Source organism: Vidua macroura, chromosome 11 (genome assembly GCF_024509145.1).
Source record: "Vidua macroura isolate BioBank_ID:100142 chromosome 11, ASM2450914v1, whole genome shotgun sequence".
NCBI classification, from domain to species: Eukaryota; Metazoa; Chordata; class Aves; order Passeriformes; family Viduidae; genus Vidua; species Vidua macroura.
Genome location: NC_071581.1, coordinates 19,494,974 through 19,516,957, shown reverse-complemented (window position 1 = coordinate 19,516,957; position 21,984 = coordinate 19,494,974). Strand labels below are relative to the sequence as shown.

The following is a 21,984-nucleotide window of genomic DNA, read 5'->3' as shown; positions in this document are numbered from 1 at the left end:
GTGGTGCTCCACAAACCCAGCATGCCCCAGCAGGAAATACGGGAGTCAAAGGGAGGATACAGTGAACAGTGTAAGGTCGTAAACTGAGACAGGGGAGATTCAAATCAGGTATTTGAAAAGAATTTATTCATTGGCTGGGAGGTCAGGCCGCCCAGGGAGGTGGTGGAGGCACCATCCCTGGAGATGTTTAGGTGTCTGCATCTGGCATTTGTTGCTGTGGTTTAAGGGTTACAGTGGCAGCGCTGGCTGAACACTTGGACTGGATGATCCTAAAGGTCTCTTCCAGTCTTGATGGTTCACGGAATCACAGAAACAGTTAGGTTGGAAAGGACCTCTGAGATCATCAAGTTCAACTTGTGACCGAACACCAACTTCTCGACCACGCCGCGGCACCAAGTGCCCCCTCCAGGCAGGTGACTCCACCGCCTCCCTGGGCAGCCCACAGTCCAACCACCCTTTCTGCGAGGAAATTCCTCCTAACGTGCAACCTGACCCTGGCACCGTGTCCGATATGAGTCCACGGTTCAAAGCGCAGCCCGGTGGACTCTGAGGGCAGGGCGGTGCCGGGGGGATCCCCGGGCCATGAGGGGGCAGCCCGTGACCTCTGAGCGCCACACTCAACATGGCGGCCGACACACCCCTCACACACCCCCAGCCCCGCCACGCTTTCCTCACTTCCCATTGGTTGGACGCGCTGTCAGTCCGCGGTCGCAGCCAATCAGCGCGCGCGGAACGGCCCAGTGGGCGGCGCCGCGGCCTGCGGCGGGGTGCGGGATGAGGCGGCTGTGCCCGCGCCCGCTGCTCTGGGCCGCGCGGGGCCCGCGCCGCCTCTCGTCGGGCGCTTCCCCGGGCATGGAGGAGCTGCTGCGCCGCTCGGTGCCGCCGCTGCCGCCCTACGAGACCAAGGAGAAGGCGCCGCCGCCCGCCGAGCTGCGCGGCGCGGAGTTCGTGCGGTTCTACCGCGCGCTGCAGCCCGGGCCGCCCCGCGCCGAGCTCCTCACCCGCCTGGCCCGCGACTTCGGCGTGGAGCACGGGCGGGTGGCCGAGGCCGCCGCCAAGGTGCTGCAGGCCCGCGAGCAGCGCAGGGAGCCCGGGGCGCTGCTGCAGGCCGAGGACCGGCTCCGCTACTACCTGAACCCGCAGTACCGCGGCCTCTTCCAGCACCTGGGCCGCCTCGAGGGCGGGCTGCGCTTCCTCGTGGAGCTCAGGGCCGACCTGATGGAGGGGCTGGCGAGCAAGGCGGTGGATGGGCCCCACGTCAAGGTGAGGGCTGGCCCGGGTGGCTCTAAGGGAGTGTGGTGTGGGGGATGTGGATTGGGGCTTTTCCTGCTCGTGGTGCTGCTCCTGGAGCGGCGTTAGGCTGGGAACCAGTCCCCGGAACCCAGTTCGCTGCTGGGGGCTTTATGGGAGCTTTCCTCAGTTCAGGAAGGACATTGGAGTGCTGGAGTGGGTCCAGGGGTGGGGAAGGGTCTAGGGGCCAGGTCCGATAAAGAGCAGCTGAGGGGGCTGGGAAGGGAGCTCAGCCTGGAGAAAGGGAGCTCAGGGGGGACCTCGTGGCTCTGGGCAACTCCTGACAGGAGGGGACAGCCGGGAGCATCGGGATTTCTCACAGGGAACAGGGACAGGAGGAGAGGGAACGACCCCAGGCTGGGCCAGGGGAGCCTCAGCTTGGACATCAGTGAGAATTTCTTCGCATAAAGGGAGATTAAACACTGGAACAGAGCCAGAGAGGTGGCGGAGTCCCCGTCCTTGGAGATGTTCAAGAAACCACTGCTTATGGCACTTAGTGCCATGGTGTGGTTGACAAGGTGATGCTGGTCAAAGACTGGACTCGGTGGAGTTTTCCAACATAACTGATTCCATAATTCTCTGGATAGACACGAGTGAAGCCTTTCCCCAGGCCATGGCAGCAGAGGGAGCTGCCTGTCTGACACTCAGGAAGGAAGTGGCCCCTGCTATGAAGCAATAGAGTGGCACTGGGAAGTGCTGGCACACAAAACATTGTTGTAAAAGTTAATTTACAGCAGAGCTGGGCTTGATTATTTTTCATGGCGCTGTTTCAATTTTTGTCCTCTCTCTCTTATGTTCTTTTCATGTGTTCTGTTCCTTCTTTTCACCACAGGACACTGATTTTCCACTGTCCTTATAAACAGTTGAATTTCTGATGAGCTCCTGCAATGCACAGAGTGATATTTGCTGAAAATCTGTTTCGTGGGTGCGGTTCTTCCTCTTGCTGTTCAGAACCCACTCACCTGCAACATTGTACTTTTCCTGTGCCAGCATTTTCCTCTTGAGATTTATTACATTTTGCTTGCTTACTTCACTTTGCTTATTTCAGCCCTTGAAATATGACTCTGGTGAAAAATTCACAACATTATGATCTCAGGCAGCAAATCATCCAGCGATTGCTTTTAAAATATTCTTCATCTTTCCATATGATTTAGAAAAAGTCAGTGAAAAGTTCAAGTTGCTGGCAAAAGTTATAATGAAAAAGAGAGAATTTTTGTCAAATTGATTTATCTATAAACCTTCCATAATTAAGCAGTGGTTGGGTTGTATTTGTAATCTTGGTCTTGTGTTGATCTAGTGGAAAAAAAAAAAAAAAAAAAAAAAGAAGCACCATCATTGTTAAAAGTTTGTCCATAAAAGTGTTTGGTATTTGCCTATCAAAAGTCCTGTGTAGCCATTTCATTAGTGCGGAGTTGATTTCAATTCTAACATAAAGACAAATGTGCAACAAGAGTTTTATAACCTCTGTATATTTGTGTCTGCACTGACAAGGAAAGTGGGAATAAAATTAAATGGATCTCCTTGATGCTGGTGGAGAATTACAGAATGTATTATGTGGCCTCCTGGGATTTTGGTTTTGCTCAAGCTATCTAAAATATTTCTTAGTCAGTCCTTAGTTTTTACTTTGTAATTTGAAACACCTATTAAAACTGGGATTGCCCATTGCTGTGTTGTAAATATGAAATATTTTTCTATTTTCTCAGCACTGTCAGCATAAAAGCAGCTCAGACTGCTCAGACATTGGGTGATGTATGATTTCTGTTTTGTGTTTGTGCAACAGATAGCAGTAAAACATCATATTTAAGTGATTAAGTCACTTGAAGGTGCTTGAGCACAATTTACACATTGTCCAAATGAGCAGAAATGGGGGGGGGGGGAGGAAGAAATAATGTTTTTAATTTTAATATGTCCAATAATATAAACCACACAAGCCAGGAGAGTTTTCAGCACTGCCATTAGCACTGCAGTAATTACTATTAGCAATAAAAAAGCAGAAACCAGTCCCCTTTAATTGGTGTCACTATTGAATCCTGGTTTGCTGGTGGGGATATTCTTCCAGTATCTCACAAGGAATATTCTCTATGTAGATTCTGAAGGTAGTTTCTGGGGCAACAAAATAACCCAACAGAAAAAAAAAAACCCTGAAACCCCACCCAAAACAAACCAAATCAACCCCCCCAGCACAGATCTACTCTGATATTGCCAAGTATTTCAAAGTACCAAAAAAAATAAATCAAGTTGAAAACTTCAAACATTCCAAAAACATGGGAAAGCTCAACTCTTGTGAAGAGTATTTTATTTAGTAGCTTGAGAGGGAAAGTGAAATGGTTCCCTCATCAGAGAAACATTTCTTCTTAATAAAAAATAATTAATTGGAGGTTTTCATAAGAGTTTTCCAATTTGTTGTCCCAGAAATAGGTACTTGATGTGAAGATTAAAAAGGCTGTAATTTGCTGTCTCGTAGCAAGAACACGGAACGAGAAAAAAATAACCACAATTTATTAGACTTGGCTAGCAGAAATTGAAGTATAGCTGGTAATTTGAAATACTAATCTGAGTGTGTCTTATTGCTCAAATTTAAGACTGAGATGCTGAATAATGAATGTGTTTGCTTTTCTTCTTAATGAAGTGTTGCAGATGTAATTTTTATGACTAAAAAGGCCTCAGAAATGAAAATAAGAATTTACACACCACTAAATTTACAGAATGAGAGAACCTGCCACTAAATCTGCAAAATAAGAGACCCAAACTTGAGCCTGGCCTTGCTGGAGTGAAGCTTTTTGGAAATGTCCTGTACACTGAGGTATTAAACACAAGCCAGAATCTTGTTTAGATGACTTGAGTTAAACACAGTTTTGAATAGTGAAAACTTTGATGTCTTTCTGCACTGAAAGGTTTTGTCAGCACAGAATCATGGAATCCTGGAAGGGTTTGGGTTGGAAAGGACCTTATTCAGTGCCACCCCCTGCCCTGGGCAGGGACACCTCCCACTGTCCCAGGGTGCTCCAAGCCCTGTCCACCCTGGCCTGGGACATTCCAGGGATGGGGAGTCCACAGCCTCTCTGGGGAACCTGTGCCAGGGCCTCCCCACCCTCTCAGGGAACAATTTATTCCTAATATCCCATCTCAGCCTGCTCTCTTTCAGCCTGAAGCCATTCCCTGTGTCCTGTTCTCCAGGCCCAGCTGGGGTTGGACTCAGTGATGGTGGCAGGTCCCTTCCACCTGGAGCCATTCAAATTCCTGCACAGTGCCCTGTTGTTTTATAAAACTTTATTATTCACAACTGACAGGTTGTTTGACTTGTAATTCCCCATAAACAATATTTCTTTCTCCCCAAATCATTACTGAAAGCACATGTGCTCCACCTTCTTCTTTGCTTACTGCATTGCTTTTCTGCAGCTGCACCCTGGAGCTGCAGCAGCTCTGTAATGCAAACTGCCCTCAGTTCCATTGGCATCCCTGCTAAACCTTCAGAGGAGCAGAACTCATGACTGCAGTGCTTCCCACTGTCCCACTTCCCATGCAGGATGAGTGTCCTGAGCTCATCCTAAGCCTTGTGACTGCAGGAGCTGCAGAGCAGCACGAGGAAATGCTGCCAGCAGGAGTGCTGCCATGCACTTCCCTCTCTGCCTGCTGCAGTGCAGCTGAACTGCTGTTCAAAAAGCACAAGGGTGCCAAGAGAGCCTGAAGAATCTGTTCCATAGCCCCCACATCTCACAACCCCAGCTTGTTTTTCTGGTTTACAGTGTGCCCCTACAAAAGGAAACAAACCAAACAATCCTGCAATGCCTGGAGACTTCCACTACACTGTGGGATATTTGACCAAAGTGATTTATGGTTATTATCTAAAAACTTCAGAGCTGTGCAGAAAAAAGAATTCACAGTGGAGGTGCCTTAAAGTCAGAATAAGCAAACTGATCAGAATATGTTTGTTTAGAAAAAAGGTACTGAAAAAAACATCATGGAGGACAGAATTGTTCTATGCAGATGAATGGCTGTTTCTTCTGGGTTTTTTTTTTTTTCCTAGTATGTTAAGGAATAAACCTGTCCTTTTTTCAGTCTTGGAATACTTGTAGCAGTTACTTTGGCCAGCAGAAACCTGCTTTGATGTTTGTCTTTTGACAAGTGCCTTTGCAACTTTCATCTTGATTAGGTTATAATAGGAAATAATTTTACTTTTTATGACAGTCCTGAGACTACATCTGAATTTAGGAAAAAATATTTTACGTTTTCTGATTAAATTTATGTTTTTTTCCAGTTGTTTTTCTTTAAAGTACCAAGCTAAAGTACATTGGAGCTAAATTTTTTATCTCTTCTATGTGCAGTGTAGCTATTTAATGAAAGTTTGAATGGAAGATGAGGAGATTTTGTTCTGAAGTAAATGGTTATTAAATTAGTTTCAGGTAAGCCCAGGTTTCTGATCAGGCTGTTGGTAAGTTGGTATCACACTGTCTTGTGTACAAGGCAAATGGAAGAAAGCAGAACAAGCTCTGGAATCTCTTTGAGGGATATTCATGCTGTGCTGAGTTCAAGAATACTTGTTAAATTCAAATAAATTTAGACAGGAAATCTTTAATAATACAGGCAGCAGGAAACTGGTAGGGAATATAAAAATCACAGTTACAATGAATCACTATGACAATGAAAGGGTTTGACATTGCAGTTGGGTTTCATCTCATACTGTTCCAAAGCTGGTTTGATTTTCCAGTTCTATTGTCTTATGCTGCTGAGTTTTATTTTTCTTGCTCAAATATTTTCATGTTTTTAGAGAAGAAAAATTCTGTCTGCATCCTGTTGAAAGTTATTTCCATGGCATTGAAATCTGAGCTACTGTGAGACTGCAGCCTTGTGGTCAAGTGTGCTCAAAACCTTCTACCCATTATCTGCTTCTTGTCCACGGTGTTTTGCCTGACCTTCCCTGTCCCTGATTGCACTGCAGACAATCCCTTCAAGGATTTTCCTTGGTTCAGTCCTGGACTATTTTGTGGTTAATCTTCTAAAGCAGATCCATGAGTTTCCTTTAAGCTCCCAGTGTTGTCGTTGGAGTCAAGCAAGATTATCTTTACTCACATTTCCATGTTCTACCTTGCTTATTCAGCAGCTCATTCCACCTTTGCTCTGTTGCAGGAAATGAATGGAGTTCTCAAGAACATGCTCTCGGAGTGGTTCTGCACAGGATTCCTCAACCTGGAGCGCGTCACGTGGCAGTCACCTTGTGAAGTACTCCAGAAAATTAGTGAGTAAGTGCTAAAGGCTGGAAGGAGTTCTTGATGAAGAGGTGGTGGAATGCTTGGGACTGCAGAGATTCCCTTTTTTCAAGACTCTGCTTTTCTGAGCTGAAGGCAAAGTATAATTGTGAACTACTTGCATTAACAGTCTGTAGAGCCCAATTTAAAAACAGATTGAAGTAAAGAGTAAAGGGGATAATTTGTGCCATAATTTGATCCTGTAGCTCCCACACTGCACTGGTAGAGTGCTGTCTTTCCTTCCAACTTTCTCAGTTACTCTTCCCACATTCCCAGAGGTGCTGCAGTGCTTTTGGCTGGAAGTGAGATGCACAGGATCACCTGTAAACTACATGTGAAGGAAGCACCTTGGCTTTTATGCAGTGTGCTCTACATCATTAATTTCTGAACCTGCAACACTGATTTCTGAACCTACAACATTGATTTTTGAACCTACATCATTGATTTCTGAATCTGTAACATTGATTTCTGAACCTACATTGATTTCTGAACCTACAACATTGATTTCTGAATCTGTAACATTGATTTGTGAACCTACAGCTTTGATTTGTGAATCTACAGCACTGATTTCTGATATATTTGTTTTATATTTTCAAATAGTCAAAGTTGAGAAGAAGTTGAAAATTACTACATTATGTGGTGGGCCACCTTTTTGTATAAAATCGTGAAGAAAAAAATAATCTCTAGAATGTTTTGAAAGTACATTAGTTAAGTGTTGATGAGACAAAGAGAACTTGTACAAGCTGAATTTTCCAAATAAAAATAATTACTAATATTTAATTACTCTTTGAGGTAATTTGGCAAACACACTAGTGAGTGGGTGTGCAATATTCCTTTACAATCCACTTTGGCACAGCTTGCTGGCAATTTTACATTATTCACATCCTGATTCTTGTTTTTTGATTGGAAAGTTTTGTCACTGACATCAGTGGGAAAAGCACTGAGCTTGTAGAGCAGCTAACCCTCTATTTTAAATGAAATTAGAATAACAATAATGATGATGATAATAATAATGGTGATAAAAAAAATTACCAATCATAGCAATTTTATTTTTCAATTTTCTCCTTGAGTTCTGAAGCTGTGCACCCTGTCAGGAACTGGGTTGATATGAAGCGTCGAGTTGGGGCCTACAGAAGGTGCTACTTCTTCTCTCACTGTGCCATCCCAGGAGAGCCACTGATTGTCCTGCACGTGGCACTAACCAGTGACATCTCCAGCAGCATCCAGGTACAGCCACTGAGGCACTTAGTACACAGCAAAGTGCTCAAATTGCAGTGTGCTTATTTAAAAATCCACAATTCCCTATAATTTGGCAATATTTGCTTTGGTTTCATCTTTTAAGAGATGAGAGAATTAGCTCGTAAAAATTACAGGGGTATTTTGTCTGTCTTGTGTATTATGTAAATTGAAATTTTGAGGGTTTGCTCAAGAGCAAGGAGAATAAGAAAAGATAAGAAATATCTAGAGAAAATGAGACTAACATTTCAAAGTTGGTGCAATTACTTCTGAAAACTTTAAACCATATTACAATTTTTCTCTGCACTTATTAATGAATAAGCAGCTCTTCCTAGTTTTTTATCAGATTTTTATTGTTAATGAATAAAAGAGTGGGGAAAAGTGTTTAAAAGTTAAAAAGAAAAACCTCCCCATAATGCTGATAATAACTATTATTAACATTTTTTATTCTTAATCCTTATTTTCCCAGGCCATAGTGAAAGAAGTGCCACCTTTAGAGACAGAAGATACAGACAAAATCACAACAGCAATTTTCTACTCCATCAGTTTGACTCAGCAGGGCCTGCAGGGGGTGGAACTTGGGACTCACCTCATCAAAAGAGTTGTCAAAGAGCTGCAGGTGGGTGTGCCAGGGGGGGCTCAGGGTCTGTTTGCCCTGCATGGTTTAGTTCCCAGTTCATGTCACTGCTCGGCCCAGGAGCTGCTGGGGCATCCCCTGCATTTGGAACTTGCTCCCCGAGCAGCCTTTGGAGATGTGCAGAGCAGGAGGAGCATTTCCTGCTCTTGCTTGATGTCTGCCAGATGTAGATTGTGTTCCACAGCTGACATGCTCTGTGTGAATTCCTTGTGTGGTTGCCCGAAGTCAAATGAGAACATTTCTGTTGAAGGTGGCTTTGACACCGCCTTGTTCTGCTCTGATAAAATTCAGCTGCCTCTCAGCTGAGAGGGAAGAGCCTGATCAAGATATTCTCTCTTCAAAGTACCTGACAGTACCTTTTCCAAAATCTTACATCTGCTCCAGGAACAGAAACACTTCCTGGTCATTAATGAGTTCATTGCTTTGTTTGTTATATTGAATTGCCACTGGTTATTTATGCAGTGTGCCTGTGTGCCCTGAATACATCTACTGAGAAAAATAAAAAGGAGACAGATTTCTTTGCCCTGGTATGTCTTGAAATATAGTAAAGAAAATGTCTTAAAAGTCTAAAGAATCTTTTACTCCCTGCCAGTCAGTTTTGTGAATTTAGATAATATCATTGCAGGCTAAGGGATTATTGTTAATAGCTTTAGTACTTGGAGAACCTTCTTCCAAGCAAGTGGAGAAAGGAATGAAAATTCATGTACAGAGTGGTGTGAGAGAGCCAGTCACATTCCTGCACTGAGAACCTCATTTTATTTAACAGTCTTTACTACTTAAATTGCTGACAAATCTACCACTTAAAAGTAATGATCACTACTTGTGTTTATATTCATTGTTTCACATCTGGATTAGTAAGGCTGTCTGGAAAACTGTCTGTGATTTAGAACTTCAGTTCTACTTAAAATATCTTAAAATTGGATGCTCTAAACTTCTACTGCCAGAAAGTGATAGATTATTTAATTGCTGAATCATAGCTGACTGCCCTGAAGTAGTTTTGGTTTTTTATTTTATTTTATTTTATTTTATTTTATTTTATTTTATTTTATTTTATTTTATTTTATTTTTAATGGATATTTTGGCTGAATTTTGTTGCTTCTTGCTTTTGGAATGGTTTTTAGATTAATTGTTGAAAGTGCAGTAGTCCAGGTATAATTAGGCCATGCCATCTGTCTGATCTTGAGTGAGGGGAAATTGGAATAAATTCGTGCAGTTATCTGCTTTCACATCTGAAAAATAATTTCTGGATAATTGAGTTGCTCTCATAAAATAACCCTATTGACATTGTATCTGTCCATCACTAATTGCTTGCAACACCAGCTAAGTTGTGAGTTATAAAGGCAAACAGACACATCATGCTTAGATAACCTAATGCAGGTTTTAAAATTCAGTGTGTCCAACAGAAGAGTGTGTTTTGTATTTATACTTATGGCAAAGTTTTTACATTTCAGTGTTTGAAACCCAGCCCCTCTTCAGTGTTTATCAAAGGAAACCCTTTGCTGAGACGCCTTTAAATACATTTTAATCATAAAATTAATCCCTCAATCTTTAAAAACTTCTTAATATTGAAAACTTGAGTGCTTTCCATGCAATGCCAAAGGTGGAGATCTTCCTCCCTACTCAAATTTCCTACACTGCTTAAAGGTGTTGTGAAAAACGTGCTGGTAGGAAATTGTGTGACAAATTGGATGTGGACTGAGGTGTTTGTGTGTAGTCTGTATGCACAGATTAAAGGTACAAGAACCTCTGTGCATTGCCCCTACACCATTCCTGTTTGGAATGGAACCACTCTAGGGCTAAAGAAGATAGAAAGGATAATCCAGGAATATTTATCCACTGGGGATATGGCTCTCTTAATAGTTTTGTCTTCTCTCTTTGATGTTCATATTTTTCTCTCTGCTGTTCTTTCCACTCCTTCACACTTTCTCCACCTTCATTCCAAAGTGTTGTCCTCGAGTTTGTCTCGAATGGTGCAAGAACCATCTCCCACTGCACGTTTTGCATCTGTGAAGTGACCCTAAATCTTTGTCCTGTTGTTCCCACAATGGTTTGATGCTCTTCTACAAGGCCTCCTCGGCCAGCTTCAGCTGCAAACATTGTGCCTCCCATCTCAGGGGACCTCACCCTCAGAGGAGAGAAGCCCTCTGTATTTCAGCTTCAAAGTACTTCCACTGTGGAATTTCTACAAAGTCAGGGTTGTTCAGGCCAAAGGCAGGGCAGGCAATGAGTAAATACTCTTGGCAGCCTGTTTTGCCTGGCTCCCAAAATTCTGGAAGCCCTTTTTCTGTGGATTAATTGCACACATGTGCTCTTTCTCTCTGCTCAGGTGCAGCAAAGGACTTGCCAAGGTTGTCTCTATTCAGGTTGGACATAATTCTTGGGAGCAGAATTACAGTCACTTCAGGAGGGACAAACGGTGTACAGGAGTGCTGAGTGGACTTGGTGACAGCAGCTGAAACAATCCAGCCTCAGCAAAAAAGGCCTGGGTCAAAAATTACATCTCATTAAGCCACATGTTCAGCAGCCTTTGTAAAAATAGATGGGTGAGGTCTCTGATAGGAAGAGGATTTTTTATATCACCTTTGCATGGCTTTGCAATAAACAAATCTTTTTTTGAAGTGCTGCTAAATCATCAAGTGTTCCAGGCTACAGAAATTGAGACTCTCTTTAATTTAGCTAGTAATAAAAGGCATTGGGAAGAGAAGACCATTTGAAAGGGTTGAGGATTTTGTTTTTCTTTTCATTTAAATTGATGATTAAGACACTTTTGTAACTTGCATTTGAATTAACTTTTGTGGGACATCTGTTTGATCTGCAGCATACTGTTTCAGTTGTGTTGTCCCAAGGTGCTGCAAGCTCTTAAAATTTCTTTTATCCTCCAGTAAAAATCCTTTACCTAACTTCTACCTTAGGATAACCTGTTCTGACACTTCTACTTGTAAGTGCCACTGTAACCTCCAACCTGAAATCCCAGCTGTCTTTCTTCATGAGGAACACTCCAAATTGGACCTGTCATGAATGTGTATCAGTAGGGCAGGAAAAGACCTGCACAAAGTTAGGAGTGTGCTGAGAACCCCTCTGCATGGAAGCCTTCATCTGACAGGATTTCAAAAAACTGCACTGAAACCTTGATCTAAACTAGAAAATGATGGCTGTAAATCCAGGTAGTACCATACTCCTTTGTATCTCATTAAGACACAATCACAATAGGATTTAATTTTTTAGAAATCTTCTTGCTAATTTGCCTGAACTGGTCATGTACTCTGTTAAACATGAGCATGTGTGGGCAGAACTTCTCACCTTCAAAGGATGCCAAGCGCTGATTCCCTCCTGAAAGCATTCCTTGAAAATGGGTTTTTCTTAGGATTGTTGGGAAAACTGATGAGGATTTCACACCACAGCACTGAGCACTGTTAGTTTGAGGCTCTGTGTACAAATTGATGGCTGCTGCTTTTGGGTCTCACTAATTTAAGCAGATGGAGAATGGATGAAGTTGAGGCACAAAATGGGGTTCTCAGTTTCCCCTATGTGCACAATTTGCATTTGGAATCCTTAACCTTTGCCTGGACATTAAGATTTGGCATTTGCCACAGGAATTGTTCTGTATAATTGGGTAAAGGGGTGGGGGGGGAATATTCTGGAGATCAGAACTGGACCTGGTGTCACCTACAAGGGACATCCTGGGAGAAACCGTGCTGCTCTCAGGAGCAGGTTATTCTGTTTTTGGCAATTTCTTGACAAAAATTTCCCACACTGGTGATATGGAAGGGGTTTGTGTACAGGCTTCTGTTGTTTCTGAGCGTATCCTGTTGGGATTATTTTGGGATGAATTCATTAGGCCACTGATACCACTTTGATCCCAGTTCTCCCTCTACAAATCAGGAAATTGGCTGTGTAGGCATTCTGTGTAGTCTCTTGTTTATATTAATGTATATAAAGCAGGGAGCAGGCAACAAAAATGATCTCTTGTATTTCTGAAATTGAAGCTTGTGTTGTTCCCAGAAATGAATTGGATTTTGAAACTATTTCAGACATCTACAAAAAGCCAAACAAACCCCAAACTGGGCGCAGGCAGATCATTTCTAGCAAGCTGATAGGTGCTGGTGAACGAGGAGGTGGATGGATTTCTCATTAGCCAGACATTTAATTCCCAATGTGTTCATAGCTACTCCAAGCAGTCTGTGGCTCTGCAGAAGGTACATCATGGCAATTCAGTCAGCAGATGACAGACACAGATAACTGTGCTGAAGCCTTTGAGAAAACTGCTTAGGATTTTATAGCCTGTGGCATTTGAGAGAGAAAACTGATAGCTGCTGTGTGACTCAATAGAATGCTCAACAATTGGTGGCAGATTTTAGCTTTCTGCTTGGGCTGTTGATAATTGCTACCTTAATTTGATCTAGGTGACCTGGGGAGATCATAATTTCCAAAACAGGCTTTGATTTCATTGATGAAAAATGTGACCTTGGACTGCAGCTTTCAGAGTGCAAGACAGTTTCAGATGAGATACGGATAATGGGAGAAATCTGTGCTCTTCTGCAAGGAAAGGAAAAAGAAAACAACAACAAAAAGCAACAATCAAACACAAAAATTTACCCCGAACCAAAACTAGCAGCTGTTTCTTAATGGTCTGTGGGTTTCTGACGGGAAAGTAAACATTAATGGAACTCCACCAATAGCCTTAGAAACCAGCACTTGAATTTAGCAAAACATAAATGTGCTCACTCCAGTGCATTTATTTATTTTTCCAAGAGAAATTGGATGACTCAGATAAGCTTCTGAATAAAGCTTTTATCAGATATGTAGTAGTTGGTACTGTACCTTCAAAATGGGGTCACTTTCCCGTATCTTATCTGTCCTGAGAAGTAAAAACCCCACAATTTCCCATTTTGTGTTTTTCATAGAGTGAGAGCTGCTAACCTCCTGTGAAGTATTTGGGGCTGCCTTGGTGAGCAGGTCACTCCTGAAAGGGGTGATGACCAAGGAGCAGTCAGTGTCCCCAGGAATCTGTGTCAGTTCTTTCATTAGGAACTTTGCACAGGTTGTTATTACCACATGGAGAAGGGAGGAAATAATTCATTGTCCCTTTTGTCATCGTGGTGGTGCACAGGTGCCCTTGGGCTCTGCAGGTGAGATTGGAATTGTTATCCTGTGAAAGCAATAACAGGGTACTCAGCTCCTGAGTGAGAACCCTGTCAGCTCTGTTCTGGAGCAAAACAAAAGTGTAAAAGATGTCTGTAAAGGAACTGTTTAATTTTATGAAATGCACATGCAAGGAAACCTGATGGTTCGATTTCACAGATGGTTTTAAAGACATCAGCTTTGGAATTACTCTTAAAAATAAAATATCATCGTGTCTTTTAGTGGAAACCTGAAAAAAGTTTCTACTTCTTTACTAGAATTTCACTATCTGATTGTGGTAGTTGTAGCAGTTGTGAGCATGACCCAGCCAGGATATCCTGGGAGCTCTGATGGCAAAAATGCTGTTTTGTTCAATAAGATACAGAAATGAATGTTTTTAGGAAATAATGTGCTTGGTTTTCTTTATCTGGTTCTCTAAGGAGATGAAATGAGGTGTTTTTTGATAAGGTGTAACTTGATCTGCTTTTCTTGTCCCTGCCAGGTCCCAGAAGAATTCTTAGGCTGACATATCTAAATTACAAAGAGCTTCAGCTCAGAGCAGGTGACCCGGCTGTGTCACCAAACTGCAGGGCTGGCTGTGTGAGACAGTGCTTGAAGGCACAGGACAGCAGGGCCATATTTGGGAGGCCTCTGTGGGAAGGGAGGAGGTTTTGTGAATATCAGAGATGGTGCTTGGCCGCAGCATCCCTGACCCTGCAGCATCCCTGACCCTGCAGCATCCCTGACCCTGCAGCATCCCGGAGCAGGCTGCAGGTGGCAGCTGTGGAGCTCAGCAGCAGCGAGGAGCTGCAGCTCACACAACCTGGCAGCGCCAGCTGAGCCCTGATGGCTTTTTAATGGTTACCTCGGTCGTCCTCGAGGTAGAAAAAGCACCATTTGTAGTCATTTAAAGACAATTTTCTGCTGACATTAAGATGCTTCTGTAATGTTGATGAATGTCTTGGTTCTTAGCATTTCTTCTGCTGCAACAGTAATTAAACCAACACTGGGGTGGTTTCAGCTCAGCTCTATCTTCTCTCTGTTCCTTGGCTCCCCACTCCTCCAGGAGGGTTGCCTGGTCCATTTTGTGTTCATTCCAAGTGGCAGTGACTTTATTCTTCACACTGGTGAGCCCCAAAACTAACACAGTTTTCCTTATGTATGTTTTGCTTTACATGATTTCACAGTTAGCAGTGCTTAATCAGAAATCAGTAGGAGTAGAGAAGAAATTTTACATGGGTAAAACAAGTGTTACATTTGCATTAAAAACATATTCACACACTTTGTATTTCTTGCTGGTTTAGGGAATATCATTAAAGGTAGCTGGCCTTTATAAAGAACTTCATTCAAAACTTCAGGAAATACTTCTTTCCATAAAAATCTAAATATAATACCTCTTGATTTTACAATAGACTAAAATAATAAATGCCCTTGATATAAAAAAAAAGTTATGTATGAAAAATAAATAGTATTGAAATGGTTTTCCAAACTTGCATATCTATTTAAAAAAATACTCTCTTCAGAATCACTTCTTTATAGCCTGTGATTTTATGTTTATTTCTGCCTGTAAAAGGATAACAGCAGAACCCAGTGGTGTTAAGTACTGCAAAAGTACTTTTATAGAGATGGTGTGTGAGGAATGGATTCAGTCAGTGGTAAAATTTTCTGTGTGCTCCCGGTGCCTTCTCATCACTAATCTGTTACTGCCAGGAGGATTTTTTATCTTTTTTTTTGTGTTCATGTGTATCAGTTCCTTCTCAGATTCCCTGGTTTTCACTTGCCAAAGAGCAAAGGCCATCAGCTGCCCTTTGACTCCAACTTCTCTGTGTCAATCATGACCAAACTCATGATTTATTTTTTGTCTCCTTTTGTCTACAGAAAGAACTTCCTCAGATAGAAGCTTTTTCCACACTTTCACCTATCCCAGGATTCACAAAATGGCTGGTTGGTCTCCTCTCTTCCCAGACAAAAGAAAAGGGAAGGAATGAACTTTTTACAGAATCTGAATGGGAGGAAATCTCTGAGATCACAGGAGACCCCACCAGCGACACACTAAAGAAACTCTTGAACACCAACGAGTGGGTGAGGTCAGAAAAGCTGACTGAGGTGCTGCATTCCCCCCTGATGAGACTCTGTGCCTGGTACCTGTATGGGGAGAAGCACCGAGGCTACGCCCTCAACCCCGTGGCCAATTTCCACCTGCAGAACGGCTCGGTGCTCTGGAGGATCAACTGGATGGGGGACACGAGCCCCCGGGGCATCGGGGCCTCCTGTGGCATGATGGTCAACTACAGGTATTTCCTGGAGGAGACAGCCTCCAACAGTGCCCTGTACCTGGGCTCCAAGCAGGTCAGAGCCTCCGAGCAGGTGCTGGCCTTGGTGGCCCAGTTCCAGCAGAACAGCAAGCTGTAGCTGGGCATCAGCAACACTCAGAGTGAGTGTTCCTCACTGCTGAGGGCTGTACTCACCTGCAGTGTCTTTAGTCACAATGTACCTTGTAGGGCAAATGTGCTCGGGGTTACCTGGGTTATCGGGGTCTTGCTCACTCCACCTGGTTGAATCACCTGTGGTGTGTGCAGAGGGGTTGGAGTTGTGTGTTAATGGAGAGTAAAATCCTCTTCATCAGGTACAGCCCAGGGGTAGCTTGAATGGAAAATACCCGAGCCAACGTTACTCTGTTGGTAATAAATTATTTAAGCTGTTTTTGAAAGGAGCTGCACTTCTCTGTCAAAATGCTGCTATAGATTGTTGAGAACCAAAGTACCTGGAATAAAGGTAAATTTTGGGTCAAATATATTATCAAAACAGCAATCTACAGTTTTGTTTTTTTTTTTTCCTACAATATCTGTCTTTTGCACCTTCAGAAAAATCTCATGTAAAACTTCCTGGTATTTTCCTGTTTAAATCTAAAACTCACTGAACTCTTGCTTTGCTGGAGCGTGGAAAAGCCTTGCACTAATGTTCAAAAATCAAGATCTCAGTACAGCAGGTATGTTATGTTAGATTTGCATGTTTTGGCTGCTAAAATTTAATGAGCAATAAGGAAGTGTTCAGACAGGAGAGACGAAGCCAGAGTTGGGAATCAGGTGAGGAATTTCTAAATATGTATGTTATATGTTGGCTCTGGTAATGTTTTAAGTTGATAAAGAGCTTTTTTAATAAAGAGGTAGGTGTGATTTATAAACCAATAAAACAAACTTTCTCAATAAATCATGCTTTGTGGATTTCAGCATCTCCCCCCTTCACTTAGTGACCCTCCTTGAGAGCAGTTTCACCACAGAGTGGACACTCAGGGCACTCCTGTTTTAAACAGTGATCAGGGCTTGGCTCCAGTCTCTTGGGCTTTCTAATCTTTCTCAACTGCCTTAGAATTCAGGTTTCAAGGTGAAATTCAGCTGCTTGTATAAACACATACAAGCCATTCTTGGCTGGCAGGAATAGAGCAAGAGAACCCTCTCTTTGTTAAACTCTTCAGGTTTGAGAGAACCAGGTCACTTACTTCAAGTGAAAGAGTTCTGAAAATGCAATGGTTGTGAAAGATGGTTTTATTTTGAAGCAGGAGGAGCTATGAGGGCAATTAAATCTGCATCCTCCTGGCCATAACTCAAAAAGAGCTAATGCTTCTGCTGTATTGCAGATGGAAATACAACATAATCCCATATTCTTAACAGCTGGACTCGAAGGATAATGAGTTTTTTCCACTTGGAGCCTCAGACAATTGTATGAGAATTGGTTCAGTGACATGAAATGATAGTAGCATATGAGGGAGGAAAAGCAAAGCTGCTAATGCTTCGTTAACACTTCAGTTATTTCCCAGCCCTGCCTGCCTACATCTCACAGAGCTCAGGGGAAGAGGGCTTCTCTCTATTTTTCTTCCCACCAACCTTAAAATCAGGATGGATGCTGGCATTTGGGCATGGCAAACAAATTCCCACCTGCACCCCATGGCTGCAGGACTGGTTTCTCAGCTGCTGACCCGTGTGGTCCCAATCAGGGCATGTCCCTGTCCCCTCGTGCAGGTGCCACGTTTCTCTGGGTGTTGAATTAAGCACTCACCCCTGCATCAGCAGCCAGTTTAATCTGCTGGTATTCCCAGGAGTTGTGATGTGGGGCTGAGGAGGATTGCAAAGCTGCAGCAGCTTCTTCCTGCAGCTCTTGTGGACGGGTACATTTGTTAGGTGACATCTGGTCTCCATCAGAACCTCAGCACCTGCAGAGTTGTTTCCTTTTCAGCAGTTGTGGTGGTTGTGCTTGTTGGTTGTGTTGTGCTTTCTGAGGTCACATCATCTGTTACATGGAGGAGTTAGCAATGTGAGGCCAGAGCTCCTGCAGTGAGCTCTGTGTCAGAATCACAGCATCAATGTCAGTGCAGAAGGATCATTTGGAGATGGAGGTGGGACAGGCTGCCCATAAAAGCCATCTGCTGTAAAGTTCTATTAGTTTGCTTTCACTGGCCATTGATTTTGTCTTTCTGTTGGATTTTCCAGCTTGCTACTAAAGAGAGATTTTAGCATGAAAGATGCTGAGGAGAAAAAAATTAAATATTCACCATCTGCGTTACTTACCAGGACAGTAACTGTCCCTGGAGAGGAGTGTGCTCTGTCCCAGGGAGCCTTCACAACCCTGAAAGAAGAGAGAGTGCAGTTCCTTTCTGTCCCTGTCAGTGAGTGCCACTGCAGTGCCATTGCTGAGGAGCACAGAAGGGTGTGGAGAGGAAAAAGGGGAGGCTGCTTTCAGCACCTCTCCTCAGCGAGCAGTGGGAGCTGCTGCGCTGCAAGGGGCTGCATAGAAAAGCATCTCAGTTTCACATCCTGCCTTTGAAGGCAAATCAATAGAAATTATGTTGCTTTGTCACTTAGGTTGTTTATGATCAACTCAGGCCGTTTTCCCAGGAGTGGGGCCTCCCTTAGTGCCAGTTGGGTGGGGTTGAGTGGGAGATGTGGTGGGCACTGAGAGCCCAGACAGTGCTTTGTTGCTATTGGACACAAAATGAGTGCACAGGAGCTTGGTAAGTTCAAAAAAGAAAAAAAGAGTGAGTTTTATTCAAACATTTGGTATTTATAGAATTCTAAAGGTGACCATGGATTGGAGGATGAAATTGCCACCTCTCCAACCACACTGGTCAAACCAACAGTCTATGAATTCTCTCTTCTCACAATGCAAAATAATCATTATTTACATGAACAGTGGGTGAGAACTCTAGTAGAAATATGTAAACATTATCAGAAGACCAAAGAAGTTTTATGAGAACTTTAAAACTTTCAAAAGAACTACAAAAGAAAACTTAACACTTTTAAAAATCAGGGCAACAGTGCTTTGCTGGAGGATGTGCAGTTTTCAGTTCACTTACAGGTGCTGGGCCATCACAGTCCTGCTGAAAGGAGGAAGTGCTTGAAGCAGACAAACTTTCCATGTGTATCTCTGCAGTTTATTTTACTTATTGACTATCATGAGCTACAGAATGTGCCCCCTGTGGGCATTTCTCCTTGGGGAAAGGGGTACAAAGGTGTTGTAAAGATAAAGGTGAGTGTGATTCTTCAGCCTCTTGGTGAGGAAACTCCTCTAGGAAGGAGGGATCAGGGTTATGCTCACATGCCAGGAGCAGTTAAAACACTTCTAGCATTGTTTTCTTCAGGAAATAAGGAATGAGCCATCACATTTATTGTCTGGTATTTTTAGTGCTTCCAAAAGCTTTTGAATTTTTCAAGAAACGTGAACCCAAATCTTTCTCAAGCGAGGGTGAGAACCACTGGGGTGCTGTATAAATGCTCACTGTTGAGTACCTGTCCTCAAAAAAGGATAAATGGACCTAAAGGGATGTCATGAGCCTGTTCAGGTGTGTTCCTGCACTCACCCAACTTTCTGGCAGGTGATTGGCAGTTTTCCACATGCAGCTGCCATAAATCAACCCCAGGGCATGGGGAAAGCTGCATTGCCTTGGTGTGTCCCTTCCAAGTAAATGCTTATAGTCAGGGAATTAACATGGCATAAGTGGGTTATGTTCAAGGTCTTTTATAGTCAGGCTTTGGGTTTTATTGTGGATACCCAAAACTGTTCAGAAAAAAAAAAAAAAACACCAACAAAATCACTTTTTGCCATTTATATCTAATAAATGAATGTATACTCATAAATCTGTAGCAGGACTGGGGAATGCAGAGGCACAGCAAGATGTAACCTGACATGCCGGATAAGTTCTTAAACCAAAAAAGCAAACCTGAGATCTCTCTTCTGCTATGGCTGTAATGCAGATTTCTGTGGTTTTTTCTCCACGTGGATATTCCTGGAGGTACCATAATTGCCTGCAGGATGCATTAGCTCACTGCAACAGCTCAGTATTGAAAACCAGAAGGTTATATGGCATTTTTATATTATGTGCAATACTAATCAATATCCATCTCTTCCTCTTTATCATCTCTTAATTGTGGGCGGAATTAACAAAGATAATCTCTGGAAGGCAGGAGCTGTAGCTGAAAGAGATAAATTAAACAGTACCTGGTCAGATGGTGAGGAAATAAAAGATATTCTGTTTCCATTTTTAAGAAGTGGCAAGAAAAAAAGTAATTTTTACTAAATTGTTTAAGCTAATAGGCCTTTTTTCTTTTTAAAGAACGAAAAGTATGAAGGAAAATTAAAGTAACTCAGTCACTGAAACAGATTTGCAAAACTCTCTGCTAAATGTGACTTTTAAATGAGACAATTCATTAACTCAGCTACTGGGGATTGGATTGCAATTATTTACTGAATCTTAACCAGAGTCAGAATTTGGGACTGTTGAGGGGAGTGGTGGAGAAAGAGAAAGATTGAGAATTAAAATGACATGTTGTTTCTGCCTAATTGCAAAAGAAAAGGAAATGATGCCAGAACTTTAAATAGGGAAAAAATCATTACATTATTACAGTCTGCATTTAAGAATATACTTAGATAGACTTCATGTTCCAGAACGGTATTTAAAATGCAATTTAAATATTTAAATTGTGTTTGCTTAAATTTTTAAAATGTTGTTGTGGGTTTTTTTTTCAGAGAATATTCTCCTGATAAGATGGCCTTGAAATTTCTTATTTTTACTGCAACTAAAGTTCTCCTAACGAGCTGTGTTGGAGTTAAGAGGATGCCTTTAGGCAAAGGATAAACTTTTAATTGGATTTTTGAATAATCATCTTTTGAGCCCTACTCAAACTTCAGATTGTGTTTGAAACTCATTTCGCACCGTAGATCTTTGATGCCACACTCCAAAGGTGCAGCTCTCTGCTGGATTATGGCACACACACCCTGCAATGGCAGAGGGACCTTAAAAATCACCAGCTCCACCCCTGCCATGGGCAGGGACACCTTCCACTGTCCCAGGGTGCTCCAAGCCCTGGCCTGGGACACTTGCAGGGATCCAGGGGCAGCCACAGCTGCTGTGAGCAGTAAATAGTGCTGGGTTTTTTTTCTGTGTTTGAAGCAGCCCAGGCTGGATTTGCTCTCCTGGCTCCCAGGACAGCCCTGACTCTCTGATCCTCCTGCACCCCCAGATCCCTTCCTGCAGGGCTGCTCCCCAGCCTCTCTTATCCCAGTCTTTATAGCCCAGGAAAATTCTTCATCAGACCTGTGATTTTCATCTCCTGTTGCTGATCTTGCCCCACCACTCTCCTTGCTGCTTTTCTCTGGCTCCCACTCCCTCATGCCCCTTTTATTCTCTTGGTGAGCAGCAGCAGCAGGACTGGTGTTACAGGAGACACTTTGCTCTTGCCCAGGGGAAGTTCCCAGAGCTTTACCCTGCTCTGGGTGTCAGGGACACAGCTGGAGAGGGAGTTCTTGCTCAGAGCCTGCAAGCCAAGCAATGGAGCATGCTGGGGACAGCTAAATGCTTCAAAGAATTCAGCTGTCTGCTTATATTTCCCCTGAGCCTGTGCAAGCAAAGACTTTCAGAGGCTTCAAATCAGGACAGATTTGTCCAGCTTTCACAAGAACCTGGTTATTTCTCAGTTAACCACCAGAGCACTGAGGGAAGAAGGTGCTAAAGCATCTTTGTGAAGTTGCAGTAACAGCAGAGCACAGTGACACCTGTTCCTCATAACTTTATCCTCAAAGAAGTATCGAGGGTTTTTCTGCCTGAAAATTGTTGCTAACCGTGTCTTGGTTTGAAAAGCCAGGTTTCTGCTAAGGAAGGCAGGAGCCTCCCTTGAAATGGAAAATAAATAAACCCGCCTCCCTTCAAATTGTTATAATTCTGATGTTAAGGGGCTCTCAGACAAAGATATGGGAGTAGGAATAACAGTTCTTTATTAGGAAAAATAAAAATACAAATGCAATAGTACAAAAAAGAAAACAAACCACTCTCAGAGTCAGAAGAGGCCCTGACACCCTGTGGGTCAGGGTGGTGGCAGCAGTGCCATTCCATGGGGGCTCAGCCCTCCTGCAGTGCCAGCTGTGCTTCTGCTGGAGCAGGATCCTGGACAAGGCTGGAGTTTT

At 43.1% G+C, this 21,984-nt stretch overlaps 2 protein-coding genes across 3 annotated transcripts in view; one reads left to right on the top strand and one right to left on the bottom strand.

Annotated features, from left to right (window-relative positions):
• The window catches only part of CDH13 (cadherin 13), a 748,238-nt gene that overhangs the window by 131,341 nt on the left and 594,913 nt on the right, over positions 1 to 21,984 (bottom strand). The window lies entirely within an intron of this gene.
• Positions 747 to 16,743, top strand: MLYCD (malonyl-CoA decarboxylase). Its single transcript, XM_053987834.1, has 5 exons — positions 747 to 1,263; positions 6,418 to 6,530; positions 7,607 to 7,763; positions 8,242 to 8,391; positions 15,409 to 16,743. Exons 1-5 carry the CDS (start codon positions 775 to 777, stop codon positions 15,940 to 15,942), a joined length of 1,443 nt encoding a protein of 480 aa, XP_053843809.1. The 5' UTR covers positions 747 to 774; the 3' UTR covers positions 15,943 to 16,743.